Here is a 25575-nt window from a genome sequence, read left to right on the forward strand (position 1 = left end):
CTTTTGGGAAACGTGAAGTTAACTGTCACTAGTGGCAGGGGCAGCAAAGCCACCACTTCTGTTTTACAGACTAGTTAACTTGGGGGTGCTTCCTGTAGTAGCTCTGTAACCAAGAGCGAGCCACTGAACAGCTGGCAGCACGGACGTGTGCGGAGTGCAGGGGACAAATTGACAAGACTTAGATTCTGAGACCCAGCTGTGACTCACTGCCTACGAAATGGTGCTGTTAGCGTTGAACGGGGGGACACCTGCGGATCTGTTAGGAGCCTTGTGATGAGCTTTCCTCACGCCTGCGGTAGGTGTGGCACTCTGCGTCTGCATGCCAGCTGGAACTTTATTTATGGGCACTCAAGTACCTGAATAGAACTTGGTGGCCTGTTTGGGCCTCCTGCATTTGTTCCAAGCAGTGTGTGTGGACACTTCACTGTGTCTGAAGGATTATCCTTCTGATCTGTCCCGTTGCCTTTTTATCCTAATGCTAGATCTTAGAGAACAAGACCACAGAGGTTTTGTAGCCAGACAGTGAGGGCAGGCTGCACAAAACGGACGCAGGCATGATGGCACTGAACGTCACGAGAGTTGTCTGAGATCTGCAGAGGCCTTTTAGCACACGATTTATGCTATAGGGACCCATTTGTGTGGCGATCCCAGCCCTGGCAATGAGGCAGAAATGTTAAGTTCCACAGAAGCACTGAAAAAATGCTGCTGTTCCTCTCTGGATCTTGCTTGTGAACCTCCTGACCTGAAACAGAGGGAGCTGAAGGGTGGGCAGTAAACAGAGCGGGAGCAGCAGTAAAAGGTGTGTTCCTCTCCCACCGCCTGCACCCCTTCTGCTCATCGACAGCTAGTTGCTGCTGGTCAGAGAGGGGTTTGAGTCACCTGTGTATGTGGCTGGTGGCTGAACACCTGATAATCACCAAAAGCTGTTGAAAGGTGAAAGTTTGGATCTGAAATTCTACCCAGCTGCTGGCAGACCAGAGAAACTTCTCCAAACTTACCTGCCAGAATAAGCACTGGTAGGAAGTCCTGGAGGCTGAAAGGCAGAGAGGACAGTGCCCTCCCTGAGGTGCTCCAGTCTTCCTCAGTGTAACACCGCTGAGGAGGTGCAGTCTGCGTCGCCCCTGCTGCTGACAGCGCTGCCGAGCAGTGCCAGCAGCCGTTTGGTATCATTCTGGTTGGTTTCTTTGCTGCGCTTACAAGTCAGGCTCACAGCAGCGAAAGTAACAGCTGTTTGTAAACTAACATTTAAATGACAATTGTCAGCAGACAATAAGCATATGGTAGCTGCCTTCTCACATGCAGGCAACTGCAGCAGTGGAGGCACAGAGCAGCTGCAGATGCTGGAAGACAGCACTGCATTGATCTGCAGTTGGAAGGTCATCTCAGTGACTGAAGACTGCGTTTTGTGGCTTGACTCTTCTTTTCCTAAAAGCTAGAAAGGCAATAAACTAATGCCTTATGTCCCTATTTCTAATGAGAAGCAAAAGTTTTGAGACCTGGGTTAAATAATAAACGTACGTAATTACATGCCAAACCCCAGCTCCTGAAAGTAACGTTCTTAATTAGTACTGGCGTCTTTGTTTTTCTCCTCCTCCGAATCAGCAGTGACTGATACTATGACCATCAAGAACCTGATTAGCCAGGAGAGCTATTTGCTTGCGTTTCCAAAGCTGTTTGTAGCAGAATTAAGTAGGGACCAAGCACTTGCCTCACGATTAGTGTTGCTTTATGATGGTAAACTTAATAATGAGGGATGGGCTGGGTATTTTCCTCTCTTGGGAGGCAGTTCCCCTGGTGCATGCTTGGAAGACTTTGTGACTAAGGCATAGGGCATTAATGTCATGTTGTATCTTTGAGTATAGTCGGGCAAAGTATGCAAATGTGAAACGAGTGCTAAAAAACACCTCCCTGTGAACCAACTGCATTGCTGCTTGCACTTGACTCATAGCTCAGTAACCATATGCTTATATTCCACTGACAATTGCCATTTAAATGTCAGTTTACAAGCAGATGTTGAGAACCTGCCTTTGTGCCATTAATTAAATCACAAAAAAAGCAAAATCTGAGGTTTAATGCTGCTTAGGCTAACTGCGATGAGAACGGTGGCAGAGTCCGGCAGGCCTTGGTGCACCGGGTCGGTCAGCGTTAAGTGGCACGGGCAGAGGAGCACGTACAGGAGGTCACGGCCATAGCCTCGGTTAATGGGGCCATGGCAGCCAAATAACACGTGTTGGCATTTCCTAGTGACAGCTACAATGTTGTAGACAATTCCAAGTTTGTGGGACGGCTGGCAGCGGCCAGGAAAGAGGGGAAGTACGTGTTGGACGGTAAAAGGAGACAGATTTAAGTGCAGAAAATCAGACAAAAAACTATTCAGTAGAAGAGCAAGCGAAATCTGGAAGGGTGGAGAAGGAAGCCCTCTTTATCTGCCAGACATTTGCATATATTTAAAATCCTTTCCAATAAAGTTCATAATGAATTTAATTCACTCCCCTATGGCCCAGAGGAGTGTTCTGAGTAATAAAAAACTATTGCTAAGGCACAGATGACTGCCAACTCCTATTCTGTGCCAGCAATGCATATTTATATTATTGGCACTTAAACACCGGGTTTATTTTACTACATAAGTGATCCTTTGTCACGTATTAAGAATTAATACTGTAAGATCCACTTTTAGGAAGTTACAACCATACCAAAATTTAAATAATTGTTAAATCAGTGTATTTATTTTTAAAGAGGTTTGGCGTAGCGTTTTTTTCCCCATTAAAATAGTAGTGGATGTGATAATTCCTGTTTTGGGTAAACTCTTTTGTGGCTGGTTTAAAGGCTTAGCTGCTTAAAGTGGTTTGAATCAGGGATCTTTTCACGTCTTTTGGTTGTTTTTTTTGTTACCTTGAAGTATCTTCATCAATGTTAAATGAATTGTAAGCTCAAGTGCTTTCTTAAAGGTTGAGATGTGTTTACTTACACATAGTCAACTAGGTAACGTGAGGGCTCCTGGCTCTCACTGGTGTGGTCTAAGGCACTTTTCATGATTAAAGCAAGTGATTCAAATGTGTGTTGGAAATTTCAAGCACCAGTGCTGGAGATCACTGGACCACAGCATTACTTTGTTTATAAACTTCATTATTCTGTGGAAGATAAATCTCTGCTCTCATGTAGTGTGTCACTTCAGCAGAGTAGTCATGGAAATGGGGGGGGAAAAGGAGCTACTAATTTTTTTCACATCGATAGGATGGAGTGGAAGGGCAAGTTGGATAAGAGATGAAATGTGAAGGAGTTTAATTCCTAGCAGGCAGCAAGCTCAAGGGAAAAATGCAGCGGTACTGGCGTAAGATGCAGTTTGGTTTATATTCAAGCTGATACTACGTTGTTTGAAGCACCTTCCGTGCATTAAACACAGACTCCTACAGCCTATGTACGAGTTCAAAGAGATGGTGGCAGTAATTCGGCCAAAATGTTTAATATGCCAAGGCCTGAACATAAAGCTGTTCTGATGTGCTCTTCTCATGCACTTCAGTTTACTTTGTACTTCCACATCAAGTGTGAACAGTTGGAAAAAATACCGTGAATTTGTCAGCATGTTTATTTACAGGGCACATCTCCTTTGAATCAACAAACTTTTTTTTTTTTCCAAGTGTAAAAATGAACAATTACTCATCCCTAGAAAAAAACAAAGTTTTAGACATCTCCCTCCCCTCCAAAAGAGTAACCTCAGCACGCTGTGCAAGGGCACAAGCAGCTCATTTTTCACTTGCTGTACACAACAACATGTTCAGTTCCCCGGAACAAAAGCGTTTGGAGAATCTATAGGGGGATCTTAAGCATTTGGCAGTTTGAACTAATAAGAAAGGTCAATGGTGAAGAATTCAGATACAAGCAAAAATTCAGACATGTCAGAGCACTGCGTTTCAGCTTTAAAACTGAATGCACGCATTGTTTGCTTACAGTTTTTCACAGCGGCATTCATAATTTAGAAAACTTAATCAGCACGATGAAGTATCCTGTTTCTAACCAAGAACAAAAAAATTACACTGTAGCACTTACTTTCTTTTCCCTTGAAAGAGATAATCTGGTAAAATTTGACAAGAATTCTGCAGGCCTGGTGGGCTTTGTGTTTAAGTTACATGGGAGAAAATGTTGCAATGGAATAGTACATCCTTCTGCTGCCTTTTTGTAAAGCCCATCACTGCTCAGTTGTGTTTGGTTTTTTCTGTTGGGCCTTGCTAGGATCGCTGTCCCTGTATTTGTTAAGCTGGCAGCAGAGAAACAAGGCTAGAAAACATGCAGGACTGACACAAGTTTCAGATCAGCTTTTGACAAGAGATACAAAAGGTACTGAAAAGTGAGGCAAGAGGGCAGGGGAAGAGTAGAGCAGCCGAGCAAAGGGGCATGGGATTGTGTAGGAATGGGAATGAGAACAGAGACTGGCTGAGGAGAGTTACGGTAGTTCAAGAGCAGGCAACAGCCAAGGTAAACACATTTATCACTTGGGCTACTAAGAGCAGCCTTCCAGGGCTCGAAGCTAGTGCTCTAAGATAGGTTTCTTCCCCATTCTACCACAATTACTGTGACATTGAGTACAGAAGCAAATGATCAAAAAGACGTTTATTTGGTAGCTCATTTAGTGAGATCATAAATTTGTTAATGTAATTATAGCTTTCATTAACAAAATTAATTTCTGTAAAAAGAAGAAAAAAGATATTTCATACCTTTGCTGGGGGGGTGGTGGTGGAGAGAACGTGGACACACCCTGTCTAAGCCCTGGCAGTTTCAAAGTTACAAAAAAAAAAATACCTTTCTTTTTTCTGCCTCAGTTACCATTCCTGTCCTCCCGCTAGCGCAGTACCATTTTCCTGGCTTGAAAAAAATCAGTGTGCACTGTGTCAGAATTGCGTCCCTGCAGCGATCTGCTCAATGGGAGCAATCTGACTCAGTCTAGACAGGTAAGAATTAAAAAGCTTCTGTGCTTCTGCTGAGAAAGGAGGCTGGACGTTGGAGGAGACTCACAATTAACAGAACTCTGCGGGAGGTGAGACCCGTGCACCATCAGGGTACTCTACAGTTTTGTGCCTCTGCAGCCGGGAAGCCAGCCTGCACCTTCTGCTCCCTCTAAGTGTTCATGTAAGGCACGTTTCCTGTAAGAAGAAAAACAGAGTGGAAACAGTGAACTGGTGGCTGTGTGGTGTTTCAGAAGTAACGCTTGGTGGCGGGAGCACTGAGAGGAATTACTTTGTGTACCTGGTATTTCATGCACGATGTCAAGATTTCCAGCGCTTATGCGCACCTTCCCCCTGCCCTGTCTCCCGCCTGGGAACAGAGCCTGCTCAAGTTCAGCCCTTACGTTTCTTCTGGGCTGCCGCTCTGCAGGTGGCGTCACTGCTGCAACCGAGTGCACGCTGGTCCGCAGAGGCAGAATTTTCAGACATCCAGCACTTAAGTCACCCCTTTTTTAATGCCATTAGTGATGCAGCAACACGTATTTATATCTACATATAAATACAACATGGTCAGATACCACATTTTTAAGCATTATTTATAATCTGAAACTGCTTACACTTTCATGACTAGGCTTGGGTTTTTCTCATTTACATTCGTAATTTAATTCCACTGGAATTTGATTTTTAAGAAAGCCTAACATATCTTAATTACCATAAAAAGATCCATACATATTTTACTTAAAAATATCTTCTGTAAGAGGAAATTTACCAAAAATAACATGAAATATATTATTATGCATACATTTTCTGTTTTGTAAAGTACAAACAAGAATCTGATCTCTTCTGGGTATTGCCTGATCTGATATGGCTATAGGTTCTATTTATTTTGTTTATTTTTCAAAGTAAAGGGAAAGACGTAGGAAATGTAGAAAACCAAAAGAAGAATGCGTTCTTTCCCCAGATACAGGTATCAATGAAAGAACACATTGAAAACTAAGAAATGACAACAGGTAACAGACAAACACTACCCAAGTACTACGCAGTCTCTTGTCAGAGCATGTGCTGCAATGACCTTGTAACAGTTATTAAAAACAACAAACAAAAAAATGCTACTGGCAGAAAAAGCTGTCAAGCAAAACACTGAAAAATCGGTACTTTTTCCTAGCAAGTGCAGAACTGGTGCTAAGTATTTGACGTTTTTTCCCCCGCCTAATGTATGCACACCTCTTTCTTCCTCCTTCTGTTCACAGGACTGATTGTTGCAACTCTGGCAATATGCTGGATGCCAAATCAGGTTAGAAGGCTCATGGCTGCTGCTAAACCAAAGCAGGACTGGACTGTCCCCTACTTCAGAGCATACATCATCCTTCTTCCCATCGCCGACATCTTCTTCTACATCAGCTCAGTGGTGAACCCCCTCCTGTACAACATCTCTTCTCAGCAGTTCCGCACCGTGTTTCTGCAGGTCCTCCGCTGTCGCCTGACGATAGAGCACGCCAGCAAGGAGAGGTTTCTCAGAGCCAACCTCAGCTCTACAGTGAGGAGCAGCCGGTCTCTGCGCCCACTGCTCTTCCTTTCATCCAGGCGCAATTCTTCTACAAGGGGCAACAACAAAGTTTTCTTAAGTACTTTTCAGAGCGAGACCAAGGCTGACTGCAGTCCACAGAAACCAGGTCTTGACCCACTGGAGCCAGGCTCGGAAGTAGTGCCACTAGAGCCCAACTCGGAGCCCAGTCCAGATGCATAAAATGGCCTTTGTGAACATCGAGTGTGACTTCATAAGGCAAAGTTAATGATTAGCGATGAACTTAAAAACATGGAAATTAAAATGACCGAGGAATTGACTACATCTTAAACGGAGTAACACAGATGGATTTGTTTCCAGTTATGCAAAAAGAGCAGGAGTTCTGTATCCTGCTACTGGGATTTTTAGGTTGCACACTGGAAATCAATCTGCTAACTGAATTCAGTAGCTGCCAAAAATATCAGCCCCTCTCTCCCCACAACCACTGAACTTCCTTCGCTTGTTGACAGGGATTTGGAAACAAATTATTTGGAAAAAACCTGCAGTGTCTTTGAAGAAAGGAGGAGACAGAACAAACCGTGTCAGGGCAAAAAACTTCCTTGAAGTTTAGCAATAGAAAACCAACAGAGCCAATTTCAGGAGCAGAACTGTAGTTATCGCATGTGCCCTCGGCACCGCGCCAGAATTCCCTCTCTTCTTCGGCCGGGGCCCGTTGCAGAGTGGAGTGTTGCAGCAGCTGATGCAAACAGAGTTCACCTTCCCTGGAGAGCAAAAGGACTGGTACCCAGCAGAGGCTATCAGACACGCTGCCGAAGATGCGCAGGATTTGCGATACATGATTCCTGTGAACCAGAGCAAAGGTTACTCAGTCTGAGATGAACTCTGTTTTGCTTTACAACACCATTCATGCTTGAAAACTGTTGCACAGCCAGTTTACGTTTCCGAAGCAATGCTGGTGATTAAGCCAGACACCACAGCTGTGACACGGCTGACAGCTCCGCACTGCAGAAGCACAGTCACTCTGGTCTGGACTTTTATTTGATTCTGGTTGGAACCAAGTATCACAAACTTGATTTACATAATGTATATCAAACAATGCATTTTATAACCAGAATTCTTCATCTTTTGGAATACGCTGTTTGAATAGCTATAACTGAAATGCAGCTAGTTTGAAAATGACTTACATTTCTGTTGCTGAACATGTCTGAGTTGTTTAAGGTGTCTAGATAATTAGTTTTCTATGCTGTTAATTTCTTTTGAGTATTTTTGTCCCTTTTCTTGTTCCTTTGCCATACAGAAGCAAGTAACCCAGAGTAAAAGGAGAACTGCTATCAGCAAAACTTCCACACACCCCCCTTTCTGTTTCTTTTAAAGAAAAACTAGAAGTACTGTCTTTGAAGCTTAATAGCCGCAACAACAAAAATTTCCATTTGTACAGAAATGGCTTTTCTGAGTTGAAAGTCTTCCCTTTTAAAGTGTAATTTAAATTAATCTAATTTAAATTAATAATCTAATTGAATTTATGGTTTCTCAGTTTGTTTTTACCTGAGAAAAAGTACGTTCCAATGCACATTACTGTTATTTTTAAATGATTTATAAAGGCTTTAAAATACATACTTGCATTTTCTCCTGTCACAGTGGAATACAGTTGTGGCAGTTCCACCTGCCATTAGTCTAAAATGTTCTTACAAGTGCTACAGTGAAGATTATGTGTTGGAAAAACATACACATAACACACAAACGGATGATAACGGCGGTTTGCTCATATTGCCTTGTGGTTACAGAAAGGGGTAAGTAGATCTAAGGATGATAAAATCACTGTTCCTTTGAATATGGGATTCTCAATTTTTTTCTTCTCAGGGCCATGAGAACAGGATTCCCTTGGAGAACAGTACCCCTGCATCCCCTAGCATGGCCCCACAATATTTTTTAATAGACTGTCATTGAGACTTTTCTTTGGAGAGAGTGAAGCAGGAACGTGACGGGTAGGTACTGACCTTACAGTACCTGCAGCTACTTGCTCCGTCCCTGGGGCCTTCAGAAGTGAGCACTGCAGCACCTGCCCTGTCCAGCAGTTACCGCTGCAGTGGCAACTGCCGCTGTGCTCCCAGGCGCTGCACAGAGCAGCAAAACACGGTGTGGGCTGTGCTCTGAAAGAAGGATTTCCTGTCCTCAGAGAATTTTAATTAAAGCAATTCTTTTATACTGTCACAACACTGCTCCCACCCCAACAATGCAGGGGTTTCCCTGTTTTGCATTCTCCCTCTGCAAATCTAAACTCTGAAACTTGTTTTAAGGCTATCTCTATCTAGTTATACTTAGGAAGAGAAGCCCTCCAGTCAGTGTTAAATCTGTCTCTGTCTCCAGTGAGGTTCAATCAATCAACACAGCAGGTAGAGCCTTTTCTCAAGGAGGAAGAGGAGCTACTGGCTGTTGGAGCTGTGACAGCAAAGGCACACAGATCAGGAGGCACAATCTTTATTACTACAGTCTGCAAAAAGAAGGGAGCTCTGTCTCTGTTGACAAACCACTGCTGTCAAAGAGCTTCAGCTGTGCTGCCACCGACTGGCTTACCATACTGAAATCTCAGCTGGTGTTTCCCACAAAGATCTGGTGCTTCCTCCATGTTTCTCCTGCAGTCTTCCAAGAGCTGAGGCAGATGTGACCCTTCCCATGACTATGATTAACTTTTTTTCTTCCCCTTCCCTCTTGAGAAGGGAATCCTTTATTCAGCAGAACTAGGCACAGCAATTGTTCTCCCATCTCTAACCCCTCTCCTCATCACACATTCCTTCCCTGCAGCTACAGCCACCCCCAAAGGTAGCCCTTCCTCAGTCCTCCGCATGCGCAGCAGTGAATCTTGACTTTCCCCTGAAAGGCTTTTGTCATTGGCAGGTTTCCTATTCCCGTTGTTTTATAGATCACTCTCTTCCTGCCATTTCCTATACGCAGGATTCCTGCAAAGCCCTGTTTGCAATTCGAACTAGTAAGTAATTTATTAGTTTAGGTCCCTGAAATATCATATATTTTGCAGTTTTCCCATAGACTGGGAGACTAGAATTGTTCAGTGCTGTGAACAATTAGGTAATGCCCTCTGAGGCATGGTTTTCACCAGGCAACTCTAGGAGACCTCTCCTGCAAAAAAATTGAAATCCTGCAGCTTAATTCTGTGTGTTTACAACAGCTCTGTTCTCCAGGATAAATTCCACAGAATAACCCTGAGCTGGGAGCTCAAAGTCAAAAAAACACAATATTCCCGCACAGACTGAAGTTTTACAACTGAAACTTTCACGCACAGATGGACCACGTTCACACCTAAATAGAGAGAATAATCTAACTAGCAGTAAAATCCCATTATAATGCCTCTCCTGTGGCTTTTCTGTAAGTATGTCTTACACTCCCCAAATCATTGTTTATTCCCATTCCCAGCTCTAGTAATCTGAATTGTAGCAAGATTCTTTAGAATTAAAAAAAGTCAGCACTTCTATCAGGTTGTCTGTAGCTGCTTGGCTGAAGACGTGCCCTTCGCATCCAAGTTCCCCCCCCCCCCCCCCCCCCCCCCAAGTACTGATAGTCTTTTGAGCTTGCAAATCAGCCACTGTCATACACTAACTGCTTTCTGCGAAGCATCAGGTATGAACTAAGCTTGATCAGCACAGAAAGCCTGTGTTTCTCCTCTAATTCTGCAGTATTCTTATAGCAAGATACAACAAAAACGGGCATAGAAGACTGATGAAAAAAAGAGAATGTTAGCACTACAGGAGCAACATTTTTAAAACACTTCAGCCATGACTTCACTTTTTTTTTTTTTTTTTTTTTTTTACCATGAGTGTGAAAAAGCAATGACACTTTAAGTACTATGAATTAAAGAAAGGCAGGAAAAATACCCTTAAACCTTCTTCCTATCATATGATGATTCCAGTTTAATTGTGGTAGGAAATAAATTAGTACAACTGACTTCCATGGTTTGCTGCCAGGGACACTACCCTCCTTGCGCCAGCAAACAGGTTAACGTACTCGCGCTGCTGCAGTTCCCCCGTGGTGGCACCTGCTCTCTGCGTTACCTCCGGGGGCATCTCCTCAGACTCCACTCCTGCAGCGGTTTATGGTACTGCTGAGCCAGTTCTGAAACTACTTCTGAGCTCTTCCCGAATCATTTGCCACCAGCAGGCTGAACTACAGACAGTTCTTCAAAGTGGTTATCTGCCTCATAAGACTCATACCACAGACATAACTGCTAATTACCGGATATTCTTGCTTGAGCAATCAGCTTGATACATTCATTAACACATCACCTAGAAATATAATTGCAAACCTTTCCGGGAGCTTTTCTTCCACCTCAGATTGTTCCAAGTTGCTGGCTAGGCAAGGTGACTACACGTTTTACGCTGCTTTCACTGGGACAGGGTCACTCCCAGCTGCCTGCCCTCAGCAGTTTACATTTGTGCTCAATTAGTATGATTACTAATATAAAATTAATATATTTACTACCCAATCTCTTGATGGAGGAGTACTGAAAAATTTGTCCTTTTTCACAGATTCAGCAGCCCCTCAATGGCACTGTGGGTTATGCATGCATACGTGTCGGTACTATAATGATGTTTTACTATGAAGTACCTATTACTGACCATTTGATTTTCCGTCATTTTGGCTTCAGGGTTTGTGGGGTTGGCTGAAGGTGTAGTTCAGGTACAAGTACTGTTAAAGAAGAGGGGAGTACACAAGGCTAGAGTATCTGTGTGATAACGCAGTAGTGTTCCACGCCCTCTCCTTCCACATTGGGAAGGACTACTACAACTTTGGGCTTAAATCAGGCATTGAAAATTTACTCCTAGACGGAGCAACTTGCCTATCGTTACACCTCTCTTTACCCTACACGCGATCCTACATTTAGATAAGTTTCAAGGCCCAAACTACTATTTCTGCAGGATTTCTGCCTTATCCCATGCAATGAAGTGGTGTAAATCTCAAGGCTTTTCTATAGTTCCTGCTTGTAATACCGATTTTCTCACCTAGATCTATTCCATACACATGCCCCTCCCAGCCACCACGCTCAGCCCCTCCTGCTCAGCTGCAGTCGAGTCCTGTGCATCTGCACCCCAGCACTGCTTCAGCCACACGCAAATGCGTTCAGTCTCGACAGCAACAAACAATTCATGCTACAATTTGTTCAAATCCAACAGTGAGACTTCTTCCACCTACCCTGTCTGCAGAGCCCAGTACATGTTCTCTTGAATAACAGCTTAACTTGTTACTAGGACAACCACAAAAGGTGACATCACACCTACTTCCTACACTGGGTATATGCAGAAGGTACCAGAAGATGCAAGCTTTTTCTCTTACTGATTGAAAAGGATTGTATTAGGCACCTCCGATTCTTCTGTTACAGCAGGTACAGACACAAAAAAGAGTAAGTGCAAGCATGACGCTCCAACGTACGAGCCAACCATAATCCAAGCAGTGTGGGACTTCAGTTTATACCTGTACTCTCACAACTGTTCTTCAGCAAAATACATGGAGAGTGTCTGAAGCCAAGAGAGGCAACTGCGACACCACCTCCGAGACCAGTGACCTAATTTCTAAAAAACCCAGTCAGATTCCCACTCTATGACCCAACTACTCAGAAACTGCTTTCTGCAGTGGCACACCTCAGCAGGAAGCCGCAGCCCTCTGCTTCACCCCAGAAAGTCTACGGCCTCAGGGCCACAAAACTTAACTGGAAGCTTGACTCCAGTCAAGTAGATGATGTCACTTCACCCAATGGTAACTTTTCCAAGCCAAATGCTCTCTCTCATAGGCTATGACCCACACTCCTCATTTTTAAAGAAAGCTTGTGCTACGGTGCTTTGTATGTATCCAATTCCATAGGCATGCATGAAGTCAGATTTATCTCCTGCAACTCATTCCACAGATAACCGGTTTAGCAAAATCTTCTGTGCATACTCTGCATGTACCTGCTGCATCAAATCTTTCAGAGCATTAGAAGACAGTCTACACCCAGCTAGGGCCCGGGAACGAGGCATCCCTGAGCAGTCACAAAACTGCCTTTTCAAGACTGGACTAGGAGCTGGAGGCATACACAGAGCCATGGCTTCAGGCATGTTGGAACATTTTGCATCTTAAATAAGTTAGAAAGTTTGCAAGCACATCAAGACAAGCTTTGAGGTGTGCCATGACAACTTGTGAAGAACTTCCTTACTCAACTCTTTTAGATTTGGTCCTTAATCTTGCCCATCTCCCTCAAGAAAAGGTAGAAAACTGGCCACAGCGGACAATTCAGATTGTAGCACGCACAACCTATGAGAAGCCCCCAGAAGTTGTCCTAGCTTAGCGTTGGCATGCTTTCATGATTTGTATGTGTTGTTTTGGGTGTTCTCTTAATGTTGTTGTTCATAAAAACAAGCCTAAGGACTGTGTTTATGAACTGATACTCCCTCTTTGTTTTAATATTCTGAATAGTTTCAATTATCTTATTTCACTGAAACTTTCAGTTTTCTTGTCTTGGTGAATATACAGGTTTTCCTTCTAGTTGTCCTTAGACTTGATGTCCTGTCTGCCTATCCATGCTTCCTTTGTGATTTTGATTATATATTTTATCCCTTATTTCTTGCCCTGAACTGTCACTTTCAGCTACTGGAGTTATAAATGCTTTTCCATAACATCTGCTGAAATTTAAAATAAGAACTTATACTAGTGCAAGAACAACATGTAAACATTTAATATCCCTTTCTGAGGAACATAAAATACACACATGACTATTTCTGGATTTTACTGTATCAGCAATGCTCAAAATTGGGTTCAGTCATTCTATACACAGACAGGTTTCTAAATCATGTTTTTTAGTTTCCATATTAGGTTTTATGCCCATTTTTTTTATGGCTTCAGTGGTTTGGCTACAGTAATTGTCTATTTCTTAGCTAGTACCTGTACACATACATCATACAGTGACAGACTGCAAAAGGTCCTATTGTGATTTACTCAGTTTTCTAGAGAAAGTGATTAAAAATATTTTACCTAATAAAGGTCCTAAACATCTTAGAAGGTGACTGAATGTTGAAATGCAATCATTCTTCTGACATTGTGCTTCCCCAGTCCTTGATCCAGTCAGATCATGACTTTATTTGTTTAAAATATGAATTAAGCTTCCCCAACACAAATCCTTTGAACTACGATTGTAAACGCACTGTTAAAAACACAGTTTAAGCCAGTGTAATGTATAACCATACCCAACACAGCCTCTGTGTTTCATTTTACACTAACTCCTCCTATTCTTGTCATCTCAACTTTCTCTGGAGCTCACAAGTGGTTCAAATAATTTGCACCTTGCCAGAAACTTTATAATGAAATTTACTAATTGCCTTATAAACAGCTAATTAAATACTGTAAGCAACCATTATCAGTGTTTTTCAGCTGAAAAAAAAGAGGCACTAAAATTAAGAGAAATTGAAACGTATTGCAAAGCTATGTCACACACTTGCTGATTTTTAATCCTGTGTTCCAGGACTGCAGGTATTTAATCCCAGCCCCTCCCTTTGATGCATTTAGGAGACAAGATAAAAGTACATTCATGCTATTAGACTCTTCTAGAGTACACAAAATCTGTAAAAAAATAAACCAAAACAGAACACCCTACCACCAAACCCTATGTGGCTGAATTAGCATATTTTCATAATTTTCTATGAACTATTACTCAATATCATCACAAATTCTTCATAAATTGGCACTTTTAAAAAGTTGCATTTTTTTCCCCCCCTGAAACTAACAGGAGGCTTTTGACAATGAAAGACTGCTCTTCTCACTTTCCTGCTGACCCTAACTGACATGACATCTTGCAGAAATTAAATAATCTCAGAGGAAAACCGGACAATTGTTGACCAACAGAGGACAAGTGTTTGGATTACTCTTTGTAAGTCATGCCTTCTAAATCTGGTACTGGAAATATGACTCAAAACTGCATTGTTAATAATGTAAGTAACAGTATAAAGTAGCCTTTGTCACTGCTTGCAGCATCACAAAGTAGAAGCAAGGGATGAAACTGCTTAAAAATACATTGGCCAAGAAAGTTAAGTACAGCTGCTAATGGTGGCATTATCAAGTACCTTTTTAAAGCACAGAAGGCTACAAACCAGAAGTAAAAGCTCATCTTTCAACTGCATATCCAATTCTTCTGTTTTCTACTGTCCTTATTCATTTCTCTGCTTGCTGATGTGGGCTTACAGTCAAGGACTGGAACGTACAATCTTTCAGATGATGCTGGCTCACAGCATTCAATCTTCTGTACTTTCCTGATAAAGGTATCAAGATCTAAATGGCCTTGGATATCAAGATCTAAATATATTTGATCTTCTAGCAAGAGAGGTGAACTTAAGACGCCACAGTCCTTATGCCATTACAAATGTTAAAATGCTATAGCCTTGTAAAAAGTCCCATCAATAATTTTACATGTGAGTATTCTTGTTGTTTCTCACCAATTTCAGTGGAATGGCTCACATGTTTACACCTGCATGCCAGTACCTTTGAAATCCATTCAGCTTTTATATCTTTAGCTATTTTCATGCTTACAGTTTTACAGCCTGTTCAGCTTCAGAGTAGGATTTGACTGGGTTTTATATTACTTTTTCCGCACTCAAAGACTCATTGGTAATTTTGCAAAATAGGTTATATCAAGTTTTCAAAAAAAAAAAATCCAGACTACAAAGGGAAAATGGAAACGAAAACAGTCTGGATTAATTAAAACATGCTTGCCAATGTTTTGATAAGGTCACCGAGAGCGAAGACAAGAGGTAGGGTCTTGAAAACAAGAAGGTTTTGGAAACACAGACTCATTTGTGTGTGAAATGTGATAGAAGGAGGTTTAAGAGACACCAGGCTGTGGGCACTGTATCATCACAAAATTCATTTGTATACCTTTCATACAAGTCTGAGAAATAAAATAATATAAAAAGCTATTGTCCATGTCCTGTGAAAAATGAAATTCACTGGACCAGATACCACAACTTCCTTAAAATAATACAGCCCTTCATCACTTCTGCACTTGGATCTTTGTCATGACTTTCAAGTCATAAACTGCTCCAACTGTTACCTCTGCTGTTGCTTTTCTATACTTAAAGGCAGCCGGAACCGCTATCTACTACATACAGTCTGTAATTTCTCCTTAGCTGATGCACATAGTTCAGTACATCCTGTATGTGGCTGGAAGTTTTCTAAGCAACCGCAAGACTGGAAGGAATCTACTAATAAGAAGACAGCCCTGGCATTTGAAAAAGTGTTTCTGAATGGTTATACAGCCACAGCTCCAAGTTTTCAGCGTACAATACAAATTAACAGCATTTAGTGTAAGTCTTTTATTGGGCACCAAAAATGAACTGGGTGTTTCCAATACTGGTTACTATGTCTTCATTTCATTGGGCACCTGGTAGCACTGGATAACCATGTTACAGGCAATAACTGTAACATGCCAAGTTTTTATTTATTTACTTATAATTCTCAATAAAGATTTATTATATTATGCTTTTTTAAATTAAAAAATACATTAAAAGCTCTTTTGAGTTATGGTGATATACTTTGACCAAAAGAAACAGCGCAGAAGAAAATAAAAATTTAAAAAACCACTGCCAGCTCAATGGATGTTTCTTACTGTTTCTAAGTGGATACTGGGGATGCAGCTATTACCTATAAAACTTTAATGCCTACAGTGATTCTGAAGACATTAAACTTTGTTTGATGTATTAATCATTTTGTCAATAAATGTACACCAGAGTATAATTTCCCCTCGATACAGGCATGCAATTAGTATTAGTACTAATGGATGCTACACATGAAAACACAAAGTATGTGCTTCTGTAATCCTTAACAGCCATACATGAAGCAACTTAATCATGCCAGGAACACCCTAAGATAAAAAGAGTAATAAGCACAGGTAAAGAATTTACCGTAGGCCAACTTATCACACAACTTAAGACACTGCCTTCCTCTGCCTGATAAAACAAATGACTGGGAAACCAATACTGAGAAAAGTTAAATAAACAAAATTATAATCCAACTCTGAGAAGATGATCTTCTTCATGATGTTCCCGTGCACTATGTTGAAGACACAATTACAGCAATTGTTTTAAATACACTGCAGGCTTATATACTATGTAAATACATTAAAAGTACCATTGTAAACCAACAAAATAAGAGAAGTTTCTTATTGTAGATTAATAGAAATAATGAGGTTGTTTCCCAATTTACTTGCAAAGGAAAATTTAGAAACAAATCTTAGTTTTATTTAGACAGATATTTTAAAATACCAGTCTTGCTACTGTGAGTCATTTTATCTTTCCTTGCAAAAGTACATTCACAACTACATTAGAGCACAAGGTATATTGTTCCAAACATACGCATAGGCGGGTTTATTTACAGAGACTTCTGAGAAATCTAGACTGGCTGCCTTCCTGGGCTGATTGTCTCATCCTTCATGCTTTATTCCTTTCTCATCTATTCACATTGCAAGTTTCGTTTTGCCTTAAGTAGGTTTTAGATCATCCTTTACACTTAGATAGTTCTTGCCTTCAGTAAAAGGTAAACTTCATTATCTGTGTGTTTTCTATGATCTATGTATAAAAGCATATATACAAACTCATCTACGTGTCATCAAGATATGTCATCTGATCCCGATGTACTGTGGGATTTCTTTCTTCCTACATACATTCCAAATACAAAGGAGCACTGATATTTCTGCTAGAAGTACATAGATAGGAAGGAGAGGGGCAAGGGGAAGAGGGGAATCTGCCATGGGTATTTCCACAAATCATCTGCAAGTGAAATTATTATAAGCAAGATCTTTGATCTTTTGTCAAACATTTCATTTACACACTCTTCAGACACCCATTTATCCAGCTGAAGAAAACACTAGAGATGTATCCTTTACGTTAGTTTCTGTGGGACAAAAATTACTTGGTCTAGTCTTCAGTGCCACTTTCTATTCTCACCATTCTTCCCTCTGAAGGAAGAAAGCACTGATTTTATTTTTTCTTAAAAAAGATTAAATTAAAAAATTAGTCTCTAAGATTTTGCATCTCAGATAAAATACTGTCTTGTCCTTCTGTATCTCCCACCAGAACAGAATGTTAACGTAACTGCATAAAACTTGCTCCGGCAAAATTTTAAAATCTAACTCTGCCTAAAGTGAGAAAAATATTTTGTCATTTACTTGACAGAGTCTCCAGTTCTGTGCACTGACAGATCCCCAAAGTGCAACTGAAATACAAACCGCCATAGCAAAGTGTGTGTTTGCAGGGGAGGCAGAATTACACAAGTTCCACATAATCACTTAATCAGATACATGCTTACATACTGCTCAGTTCTCAATTCATTTTAAGGTGTGCAATGGAGCAAACTTCTACCTGATGCTACAAACAGCGGAGATAAGACGCCTGCTGATCTAATTCAAAATATCAGTGGCTGGTATTTTAGTGACTCTTAGCTACTCGCATCAGAGGCTGTCACAGTAACAGCCACTTTTTAAGCTCTGGGTTAGGAACATGTCTATACTGCTGTTATCCTCACCTGAAGCCAGAAAGTACTTCTTAAGACTGGTTCACCAGATACTGAGATAATGTTCTGACAGAACACAGTGACATTTAAAGCACTAACCCTAATCTTACAGCAACTGAAGAGGAGTGGTTTGCTGAACTACGATCAGGCATAGGGAACTGTTTACAACACAAATGAAAAAACCTGCACGGGGTTGTAGTTCTCCACTGCATTTTTTATAGGAAGTTTAATACAGAAATGAAGCTGAATGAAGCTGAACCATAGAGCTGTCATTGCACGACTCAATGAACACTGACAAATACATACGAAAAAAAGTCAGTGGTTACACATAGGGGACCATATTGTAGGCACACCACAGAAAGTAAGTCGGGGCCCTCTTGACAGCAAAACACACACACAGATTAATGCACACTGCAAAGGAAGGGTGACTACAGCGATAGCTTACTGATTCAGACCATGAACTTTATCTCAAAATATTGCATTTAACATTTAAATAAGGTTTAGAACTTGAAACATTTTGCTCACTGACACAGCTATATTTTATTAAGGACAAAAATAGGTTAGTCTACAAAAATTAAATTAAACTTCTTTGGCTGTATCTAGTCAAGAGGAAAAACTCTAATTATGAGATTGTGCTGTCAAATAAATGCAAATTCACATCTTTCATATTCTGGGTTAAAAATTCAAACTCAAGTCTATTATAAATTAAAATCAATATTTGAAACATTTCAGGTTTCAGTGATAAGCAACAACCGAAAGAATCAAGTTATGAAATATACTGGTAGAAGTAGAATGAATTATTAAATAAAACTTGGGAGAATAAGGCATTTATATTATGCACATTTAAATATCAATTAGGAAAAAACCAATAAAAGATGATGAACTGAATCATCTGTTTTACAACCAATCCTCTATAGAATTGACTGAGGATAACACAGAAACTAAGCTTGCAATGCAAATTTCACTTGAAATAGGTTAAAATTCTGAATTTATTAACTAGCTGAAATTTACAATTGCTAAGCTTAAAATGAATAAGGGCTGCATTTATAGAAGCAAACTAAATAAAATAGAACAGTGGTACCTGCTATGCACAGCATGCTAGTTACCTCCTAATGGGAAAATCCAAGGATCTGCTCCGAGACAACATAAAATTGTGCAGGGAAAAAAAACCCCCACAAAACCCAACCAAAAACCAGCTGGAAGTTTCTTTTAAGAGTTCCCGATTTACTATATTGCAAACCAACTTCTGCACAGGAGTAAGGACAAGTTATGCATCAATGTATGTCTAAAATCTATTACAACAGTAGCAGTTTGCATCTTCAAGTGTCACAGTCCCACTGCCCAGACTGCAGCCCGGCGTGCTAGCCTGAGGAGAGGTGCGTGGCCAAATCCCACCCCACACGTGGCTGTCTCTGAACACATCTGCAGGCGTGTGTGCGCACACCTGCAAGCCCACCTATCCAGAAGACTTGCGCTTTGATCTGCGAGGGGTTTACTTGACTGAAAACACTTTTCTAACATTCACCTGAAGGGAAGATTGCAGATACATTTCTGGAAAGCTGACACAGTCTGAGGCTGTACTGAAATGAAAACATGAAGGCACCAGGGAAGATATTTTTTAAAAAAACCCAAACAATGGTTAAGAATCGAATGAGAACGGACTTTTTTGTCTATGCCTACATGCCATGTTTACAGCCCTTCAAATCACCACAGCATCCATTCAAACCTATTAAAAGTACTATAGAAGCTGTGGTGCATGGAAGCTTCAGATAGCAAACCCTTCAAACATTCATTTAGTTACTCGGACTTTAAGAGTACCTTGCAAGCTGTAACTGTCTCCCAGCCCCACTACCTTTTCCAAGTAAACTTGAAATAAAATAATCCAGTAATATATAGCTTGAAAGAGATTAATCTTCCTTTAAACATATAGCTTTTTTTTTCTACACTGGAGAGCTTCTAAATATTTTACAGAAATTCAGTCACTGTGGATGGTGTTACCCACAATGAAACAAAGTGCCAGCAGTTCAGCTACTTTTGATAGGTAACAACTATTGATGTTATTTCTCTATGATTCTTAACGTAGTGATCCAAAACTAGCAGCACAAGTGGAACTGATTGATAAGCACTTTGAAAATACGAATGAATAGTTTCCTAATGCAAAGAGCCAATGTTACTGTTCAAGACGGACGGCTGCACACATTTGCTAGGTAGAGAGGGATCCTGCTGTTCTAAGAAAGGACAGACAGCTTGATTTATATGAACAGCGTAACAGTCCTCTCCATCAGTAAACTCCACGCTCTAAAGCACTGCCCTCAGCAGCAAGATGCGCAATCCTAGAGAGCAGCTTCCCCTTCAGTGAGGGTTCTGAAGTCCCAGCCTGTCTGCTGCCACTTAAGCCTACCACTTGGTACAGAGGTCACATTTGTGTTGAGGCACACCAGCGAGCTACTGCTAGCGTGCCCTTTTTAACGCCCGGCATCGTAACGGCTGTCTGCAGTAAGAGCAGGACGTTACACGAACTCCAGCTCCCACCAGCACACTTCCTTGCCGCCCTACCCAGCCCAGAAGCCCCTGAGAAAAGCTCTAGTCTTCTACTCACATAGATGGCTACATAGCAATGCGGTGGTCTAAACAGAGACAGTTGTCTCTAAATTTCAAATGCCTTCCACAACGCTGAATAAAATAAAAGCATTTTATAACACAGCTCAGAAGACAATAGAGGCAAGACGCAGAATCACAGCTAGTTTTGTCTTGAACACATTTATCTCCAAATATGCTAACTTCAGTATTAATTACAGTAAGAGAACCCCCCCTTAGACTTAGAAAACTGGTATGGCAAATATATCCATTTGCACCCTTCTCTCCCACACCAAACTCCCAAAACATTCTTTTTATCCCTCTCTCTCTTTTCCTTGATGTTTTCTTTTATGGATGAAAGCAAAGATGACTACCCTTCCCTTAAGATGAACCTTCAGAGTATATGATTTGCTAGAGTAAATAAAAGAAAGGAGGGAATTACTAATTTAATGCTCTTCCATCTCTTGGGGGAAAAGCCCATGTAATTAACTGTAATGAGATTAAACTAACTTGTTGTTATTAATTTCCCAGTGCTGGGAAACTAAATCTGAGACCCATAAGACTGTGTATTAACAGCTTTATCAACATTTGGCTTGCATCCTTCAGTTTTACACCAATTTTAAAGGAAAATTATTAACTTCATTGAGTTGCAAAGTCACTCAGAAGTATAAGAAATAGAATCTGGTCCCTTTAGGTAGCGATGCCAGATTCATCTGTAGCTGAAGGCTGTGAATGGGCGGAGCCAAAAGCAACAAATACTATCCCACACAGGTAAAGAGAAGTATAATTATTAAATTCTTACCAAAACTTTTTTCCATTACTTCTTTCTGACACATATCTTGAACGTTCACTGTACAATTCACGATGAATTCTGGAGCTGAGCAATCATTATTTAGCTGGAACTCCTCACACTGGTAGCACTGTATTTGCAAACCCAAACCTGGAACAGATAGGATTTTGCTCAGGATAACAGTAATAATATTTTTTTAAAAAACCGACCAAACAATCAATACGTGCCAGAAATCTTCCTCACCTTTCCCTCCTTGCATTATGATGTTCTTAACTACCCAGCAGCTCAACAAAAGGGCGACCTTGACAAAAATAACGTAAAATCATCGCGGCGCCCACTCAGCTGAGGCTATGCCTTCTGTGCACAGCACCTGGTTAAGAAGCCGGCGCCTTTCCTCGCGGACTGCGGAGCGAACAGGCGGCGGCACCGCCGCTCCAGCCCTGCCCCCGGCGCAGCGTTGGGCGCGCTGCCGCCAGCAGGCGGCGGGGCTCCGGCACGGCACGGCACGGCACGGCACCCGCTGCCCCTCGCCCGCCTGGCCCGCCCTGGGGCTGCCCTCAGCGCGGCGGGCTAAAACTATCCGCGCTCCGGAGGGAGCAGCTCGGCTAACACATACACTTCGGCTCTTATCAGTGCCGACGGGTTTACTTAGGTACTAATTAATTAGAAATGACTTAATTACTATTTTGCCGTGCACAATTACAGCTGCATAGCATCCTTCACCTCCCTCCTTTTTCACGCAAACGAGATGCTCCGCACGGCTCGCCAAGAGCTGTTATTCCCAGCCCTCTGCTGGGCCCCGCGGCGCGGCAGCTGCCGGACCCCGTCGGGCAGCAGCGCCTCGTCCCGCAGCGGGTCCCCCGGCCCGCACCTCCCCTCGCTGGGCGCGCGGCGGCGGGACGGAGCCGCTCCCCTGCCCGCCCCCCGCCCGGGGCGCAGTGCGCGGCGGCGGCGGTCAGCAGGCGGCATCCTCCGGGGCCGCACCGGGTGCTGCGTGCGGAGCGCGCCGCGCCTCGCCCCGCGGGCGGCCAGCGCCGGGGACACCGGGCCGGAATGCGCCCTCGCCGGCGGCGGGGAGCTCTGCGGGCCGCGGGCAGGACGGCGGGCTTCGCTGCCCGGTTCCCGCGGAGTGCCTGGCGCCAGCTCCAGCTCCGTCGAGGGGCGGCGAGAGGACGAAGCATCCCCGCGGCCGCTGCGGGCAGCGCCGGGCTGCTCGTGGTCGCCGCAGGTGCCTCCGGGGGGAACGGTGCGGAGCCCCTTACCTGGAGCCAGGCACAATCCCCAGAAAGTTGCAGCGACGAGGAAGAGCCGCATCCTCCCGGAGCCGCGGCCGCCGGGCTGGCGTGCAGTCGCGAAGGGGCATCAGAAGGAGCGAGGCAGCGGAGGCGCCGCGCACTTGTGCCGTTTCCCCGCCGCCTCCGCTGCCGGAGGGCGCCCCGGGAGCAGGCGGCGGAGCCCGCCCGGCTCCTGCCTAGCCCCGCGCCGCGCTCCAGCCTCGCCGGAGTTGAGCGCTGAGACTGGAAGAAACTGTACGAGAAGCGAGAGCGGGGGGGGGGCGGCTCCCCCCTCCCTCCCCTAGCACCATGTGATGCCGGCGGAGCGGGGCGGAGATCCCCGCCAGCCGCCCCGCACCTTGCGTCGCCGGCGCGATCCGGCGACGGGGAAAGTTCAGCGAGGGAGAACATACCCCCGCTGCCCCCGCACGCCGCCCGGGGCCCGGCCCGCACCGCCCGCCCGGCGTGCGGCTCGCCCGGCGCTGCCGCGGGCTCCCGCGACCCCTGCCCGCCGGGGCTGCTGGCTCACCCCCAGCCCTCCGCCGCCGCTCCCGGGGCTGCGGCTGGGAGGCACGGGTGCCCGGCCCTGGCCGCCTCCGTTTTCCCGCCCGCCCGAAGCCCACAGGTGGCGGCCGGAACGCGCCCGCAGGGGAGTCGCCGGCCGGGCCCCGCTGCGAGGCGTCGCCCGCTGCGCCGCCCAGCCCAGCCCGCTTTCCCGGTGAGGGAGTGAGGGCAGGCCCGGCCCCACGCGCGGCCACTCACTCTGGCAGGCGCCGTCCTCTCCGCTCGGCCCCCCGAAAGGGAATTACAGAGATGGAGAAAGGAGCGCGGGGGCCGCCATGCCGCCCCCCCCCCCCCCCCGCGGACGGGCGCACGGGCCAGTTCCGGAGGCGGCCGCGGCGGTCCCCGCCCGGGGTGCGTTGCCGGGGGCGGCAGCTGTGGCGGGGTGAGGGGGGAGCTGTGCTGAGGCGGCGCCCGCCCGGCCTGAGGGGAGGCGGCGGGACGGGGCGCGGCGCGCGGGCGAGGCGCCAAGGCGGGCGCGCGGGCGGGCCGCGTGCGGCGGGCGGGCTGTGGGAGCTGCAGCGCGTGCCCGCCCGCCGCGGGGTGACGCGGATCCCGCGCCGATGACCGCGTGCTGCTCTTGGGTCGCTCCGCGGCCTTATCCGCCAGTGAGCCAAGCTCCAGTTGCTTTCTAGCCGCCGCGTTACGAATGCATCTACGTGACCGAGTCCGGCCTGCAGGTGCGGGACTTTGGGAGGCGGGGAGAGCCGCCGGGCCCCCCCGCGCAGCACCGGCTCCTGCGCACACCCCTCCTCAAGCGCACACGTACCCAAGGGAAGTTTTATTTACGAAAGATGTTCCAATGAGAATTCCTTAAAAGTCGAAAAAGACGATGCAAGTTTACGGCGGAAATGACTTAAAATATACCAAATTGCAGAGAATATCAACACGGATCGAACAGCATTTCAAAGATCAACAGGCATGAGCTAAAGAAACCGTAGAGTCTAGAAATATCGCAAATATATCTAGTTTACAGATTGCTGTACAAAAAGCAGTTATAAATACTTCACATCTAGAAAAAATACACGGAACCTTTGAAATAGACTTTCCCTTACATATAAACAACCTTTGTAGAAAAAACAAACCCACGCAATTACAGGCCAGCCCCCCTGCTCCTGGATATGTCTGAACTAGTACCAGTTAGCACCAACATCTTCCCTCAGCATGTCACGAACAGGAGCTGAGTTTCTATTTTTAAAAATAATTTTAGCGTTTACAATTTCATTAAGACTGAACAGGGCCTACAAAAGGTAACACGATAGGGTACATTCAGAATTTGCTAGGCAATGAGTACAGAGGAGGTGGAAGGGGGAAACTATGTTGCAGTCAGGAGTAAAGGGCGGCTGATGTAGTTCTTATTCATACAGGACTCCCGTTTATGTCAGGACTGAATAACTCTGACGCTCATCTTTCAAACGTTATGTACATGATTGATGAACACCAGCAGTTATCAGGCCTTTTTATCTCTTCATTTTCTTGCTGTGTCAAAAGTGAAAACCCTTCCGAAATAAGACACCTGTCGTGAGGTTGTAAGATGTGAAATGCACGTATCCCTAGAACACCTGTATGGAATTGCACTAAAAGTAAAAAATAAAATGTTTTGTAAAAGGGAGTCCAAGGAAGTTTATTACAGACAATTTGGCAGGCTCAGGTTTATGGTAACGCAGTGTTTCTACATACAGTTTTAAGACTAGAACAATTATAAATCTTCTTTAAAAAAATCAAACTTTTCTTGTTAATATTAACATCAATTTCTTTAAGTTAGTAATCTGCCATTACAGAAGCATAGCACCAATGTAATATTTATTGCTGTCATTTATCCCTACAAATATATTTTCCCAAGATATTTACAACTGTACAAATATTCACAAAAGTGCAAAATTAAGACTTTATTCTGTGTAACCGTTGGTTGTGTTCAGCGTTGAGTCTCGCGCATCACGATGACTGCCGTCTCGCCTTTCTTATTGCTTGAAGAATCCGAACACCCTGCCGTGAGTACAGCGATCCGGACTGAGATCCCCTCCTCATTCCCTGCTCGCCTTCAGCTCCCTCACGTGCCGCAGTCACAGCCCACTGGGAAGCGTCTCTATACATCGTTTGAGCCTTGGCTGGCGCAAGAGGAGAAGCTATCGTATAGCGAATCGCTCAAGGATTCTAAATTGTCCACGTCGTGCCTACCCGAGCTATTTAAGGAAGCTGCTTCTTTCTTTCCATTTTCTTCCTTTTGTCCTTCAACCTTGTTCAGGCAGTTCTTCTCTTTTTCTAATAAAAGTACATTATTGCTATTAAATTTATTGAGCGACTCCAGGGAAATTTTAGATAATCTATTCTGGGAATCTTCTTTTGTTTCTTCAGTTTGCTTCAATTTCT

At 43.9% G+C, this 25575-nt stretch overlaps 3 protein-coding genes across 9 annotated transcripts in view; 1 reads left to right on the forward strand and 2 right to left on the reverse strand.

Annotated features, from left to right (window-relative positions):
• GPR39 (G protein-coupled receptor 39) overlaps window positions 1–6687 on the forward strand; it is an 83214-nt gene extending 76527 nt beyond the window's left edge. The window contains exon 2 of the mRNA XM_005433212.4: window positions 6191–6687. Within this exon, the coding sequence (XP_005433269.2) occupies window positions 6191–6687 (497 nt within the window). The remainder of the gene's footprint in view (window positions 1–6190) is intronic.
• LYPD1 (LY6/PLAUR domain containing 1) lies at window positions 5791–23158 on the reverse strand. 2 transcript variants are annotated; one of them, XM_055718349.1, is made up of 4 exons: window positions 22633–23158; window positions 21614–21671; window positions 21383–21520; window positions 5791–7307 (listed from the first exon to the last, which is right to left on the reverse strand). In XM_055718349.1, the coding sequence occupies exons 1-4, from the start codon at window positions 23053–23055 to the stop codon at window positions 7072–7074; spliced, it is 855 nt and encodes a 284-aa protein (XP_055574324.1). In that variant the 5' UTR covers window positions 23056–23158; the 3' UTR covers window positions 5791–7071. The 2 variants fall into 2 exon arrangements, with proteins under 2 accessions (XP_055574324.1, XP_055574325.1); XM_055718350.1 differs by lacking the exon at window positions 21614–21671 and having other exon boundaries at window positions 22633–22827.
• A 1655-nt stretch (window positions 23159–24813) lies between these two features.
• The window catches only part of NCKAP5 (NCK associated protein 5), a 245331-nt gene continuing 244569 nt past the window's right edge, over window positions 24814–25575 (reverse strand). For 5 of the 6 annotated variants that reach the window (XM_055718342.1, XM_055718344.1, XM_055718343.1 and 2 more), the window contains one exon: window positions 24814–25573. In XM_055718342.1, coding sequence (XP_055574317.1) covers window positions 25292–25573 — 282 coding nt within the window. In that variant the 3' untranslated portion in view covers window positions 24814–25291. The remainder of the gene's footprint in view (window positions 25574–25575) is intronic. The other variant, XR_008733526.1, reaches the window with a different exon arrangement.

Source organism: Falco cherrug, chromosome 8 (assembly GCF_023634085.1).
Source record: "Falco cherrug isolate bFalChe1 chromosome 8, bFalChe1.pri, whole genome shotgun sequence".
Taxonomy (NCBI): Eukaryota; Metazoa; Chordata; class Aves; order Falconiformes; family Falconidae; genus Falco; species Falco cherrug.

What these genes read in the sequence shown, in the direction of transcription:
- LYPD1 (XM_055718349.1), bottom strand. Translation starts at nt 23,055, where the DNA reads ATGTTCTCCCTCGCTGAACTTTCCCCGTCGCCGGATCGCGCCGGCGAC. An exon ending in GGGATTGTGCCTGGCTCCAG is followed by an intron (nt 21,672 to 22,632) that starts GTAAGGGGCTCC and finishes ATTTTTGTCAAG; the next exon opens with GTCGCCCTTTTGTTGAGCTG. An exon ending in CATAATGCAAGGAGGGAAAG is followed by an intron (nt 21,521 to 21,613) that starts GTGAGGAAGATT and finishes TATCTGTTCCAG; the next exon opens with GTTTGGGTTTGCAAATACAG.